This window comes from Bactrocera oleae, chromosome 6 (genome assembly GCF_042242935.1).
Source record: "Bactrocera oleae isolate idBacOlea1 chromosome 6, idBacOlea1, whole genome shotgun sequence".
Classification (NCBI taxonomy): Eukaryota; Metazoa; Arthropoda; class Insecta; order Diptera; family Tephritidae; genus Bactrocera; species Bactrocera oleae.
The window spans coordinates 68,126,767-68,130,062 of NC_091540.1; the positions used below are offsets into that span (position 1 = coordinate 68,126,767).

General features: G+C 36.6%; 1 protein-coding gene across 1 annotated transcript; it reads left to right on the forward strand.

Annotated features, from left to right (window-relative positions):
* Positions 1-627: 627 nt before the first annotated feature.
* LOC106623559 (larval/pupal cuticle protein H1C) lies at positions 628-1,712 on the forward strand. Its single transcript, XM_014243111.3, has one exon. It carries the CDS (start codon positions 858-860, stop codon positions 1,545-1,547), a length of 690 nt encoding a protein of 229 aa, XP_014098586.3. The 5' UTR covers positions 628-857; the 3' UTR covers positions 1,548-1,712.
* Positions 1,713-3,296: the final 1,584 nt, after the last annotated feature.

Below are 3,296 nucleotides of genomic sequence, written 5' to 3' on the forward strand. Positions count from 1 at the left end.
TTCCATTTACAACGAAAGGGTTAATCTGGGGAAATTTAATACATCTCCATAAAATTAATTTGTATATTATCAAGAGATAATCTTATAAACATATTGTATATAAGATATGATGATATAAACGATTAACGGTAGAACAAAACAACAACTCGTACGTTGGGTTAAATTATGCCTTTGAATATTTGATAAGCACAACACAACTTACGCCAGCTGATCGCTAACCAACCTCGATCGACATCGCTTGTTCACTAGGCCAATTCGCATTGGCTGCTCGTGAGCACGACCATGAGCGAGGTGTGATTAGATTTGTAGGTGGCAAAATTGATTTGTAATGCCGCTGCCACTAATGTGGCGGTCGAAATGACAAGTACAAACTGGAATACGGCAAATACAATATATCGGCAAAGATAAGGTGAAAACGAAAAAACAATTGTGTATAAAGTAAACCGAGATTTCTTAATTGCGGTTTCTTTTATACCGTTAATGGGTAACATTGAAAAAAATTGTTAAGATTTATGAAGCGTGCCATTTGAACAACAAAAAGTTATTTTTGATAAACCAATAAATATGTATAATGCCAAAAGTCAAAGTCAACGAATTATGCTATGTAATGCGGCACTTTGCATTGCTAATGCACACCCACATATTTGTTTGTGTAATAAAGATTTGTGATTATAAAATTATTAAATAATATGTTTGAACTGAAAAATGCCTGTAATTACTATAAAACGCCCCGTGTGCTATGGCAACAGCATCAGTTCCCATTTCAGCTTCACAACGCTTAGAGCAACAGCTTACAGCCAAACACTTGGATTATTAATTCACAACAGCAAAGGATTAAAACCAATAAGCTCTACAAAATGGCATTCAAATTCATTGTACTCTCAGCAATTTTGGCCGTCTCCAGTGCCGGCGTGTTGCATCATCCCGTTAGCTATGCGCATGTTGTCAATCCCGCTGTGGATGCCGTCGCCGCGACACACCAGAATGTGGTACGCTCCTTTGGCGGTACTGTCTCTCACCACTCGAAGAACATCGAAACACCCTATTCCAGCGTACACAAATCGGACACACGCATCAGCAACAACGTCTACACACCAGCCGTCGCTAAGACTGTCACCTACGCTGCACCGGCTTCGCAAACCGTTTATGAACACCATGAAGCCGCACCTGCCGTGTATGAGCACGACGAACCCACACCAACCGCTGCTGTTTACACCCATGCCGCTCCAGCTGTGGCCAAAACTGTGACTTATGCCGCTCCAACTGTGACCAAAACCGTTAGCTATGCCGCTCCCGTTCATCAGTTGTATCATCATGAGGCTCCTGTGACCAAAACCGTTAGCTACGCTGCGCCAGCTCAGGTTTACCAGCATGAAGCTGCTCCAGTGTCCACCACCACCTACAACCATGGTCCAGCTGCCACCACTTACACCCACAATTCACCATCTGTCGCCGCTTATGGTTCCAGTCAAACTGTGCACTACTCACCCGCTGAGATGGTTTCGCACATGAGCTTCGATGGTTTCGGCACACACTGGGGTTTCTAAGCACGCTTTTGTTGTTGTATAAAACTGTACTACGGAACTGTTCAACGAGTTTGAGTTTAATTTTTATTATTTCAGGTTTTTTGTTCTTGTTGTTTTGTGTTTATTCTACTAACACATTTGTTATGTCATTACCCTTGCGATTTTATATAAACAATAAATGTTATGTAATCACTATTTAATCACTCAATTAACTAAGTTTTTCATTTCTCAGCAAAAAGAAAACATTTTAAGTAGAAAATATCTGTTTTTGTAGTTATCTTTTAATTCTAGAAGGCAACCATGCAATCAGCTATAAACAAATCATAAAATTGCTATTGCCTTAGGAGAAGTAAAACAATAATATTCGCAAAATCCTTTTAGCCATTCTGGTAAGCCATCTACAAATAGGTTAAGTGCTTCAGTGGTATATTAAATGATTGTGTGCAGCACAGTGGGACAAAAATGTTTTTAATATGTCTATAATTATATCGTTAGAGTAGGATAAATGTTCTAAAAAAGTTAGATTACATTCTCATAAAGTATGGAAAACAATAAAATGCTAACACGAACGAGAAAAATTCCCAAAAAGTAGTTAAATAATATTCTCAAAAAATTAAACAAAACGGCAACTCTGCAGAGAAAAATGGCCACTACATAGTTAAATAATATTCTCTAAAATTTTAAAACATGGCAGCCCTACTGAAGAAAATCGCAAAATCGCCTTCTCCATTATCTTAACAATATATATATATATATTCATCTATACCAAATTTTTATATAACACATATCTGATCTATAAAATATATATATACCTATAAATAATTAACTTTACGAGGTGAGTCGATTTAGCCGTGTTCGTCTATCTGTATATACACGAACTAGTCCCTCAGTTTTAAGATATCGATCTGAAATTTTCTACAAGTCCATTTCTCTCCAATAGGCTACTCATTTGTCCGAACCGCCGATGTTGGACCACTATACGATATAGCTGCCATACAAACTGATCAACCAAACTGAAGTCTTTATATGAAAAAATTTTTGATTTGACAAGATATTGTCACGAAATTCGGGAGAACTTACTGCCCAAGACATCGCTACATTCTTCAAAGAAAATGTTAAGATCGGACCACTATAGCATATAGCTGCCAAAAATACTGGCCAATCTAAATCAAGATAAAAATATTTTGTGCTACAAGAAATGCACCTGTAAAGGGTATTATAGCTTCGGTGCAGCCGGAGTTAACGTGTCTTCTTGTTTTGATTAATTTTGCTAGCTGGCATAAAAAGCTGGCAACATTGGTAAAAAAAATGTTCAGCAAAATTATTTAATCTTCATTTTTATAATGTTTATTGTTTGTTTTTAAGAACAAAAGGACGTAGCAACCCCATTTAAAATTAGTATATTTTTTGCTCTGACTATTTTCACTTAATTTTTTTCGTTATTTTCATAGAAATTTTAAAATCTTTCAACTTTAAGAAAATTATATTATTATATACAAGTACTTTTTAAATATTGATACATTTGTTTCATATTTATGCAATTCTAACCCACTGTTCAGATAATGCACTCACAAGTTAATGCAATTCTGCAATCGTATTCCTCAGTTCGTGCGAAAATCTCAACTCAAATCATCGACATTATTTACCCTTCCAATGTGGCAAAAGCAAAGAGAACAGCCAAACGTTCGGCTACGTGATTTCTGCTGCAACAACTTAAAAATCGGACATTGGCAGCAACGTGCTGAGCATACAGAAAAGTCAACTGCTTCA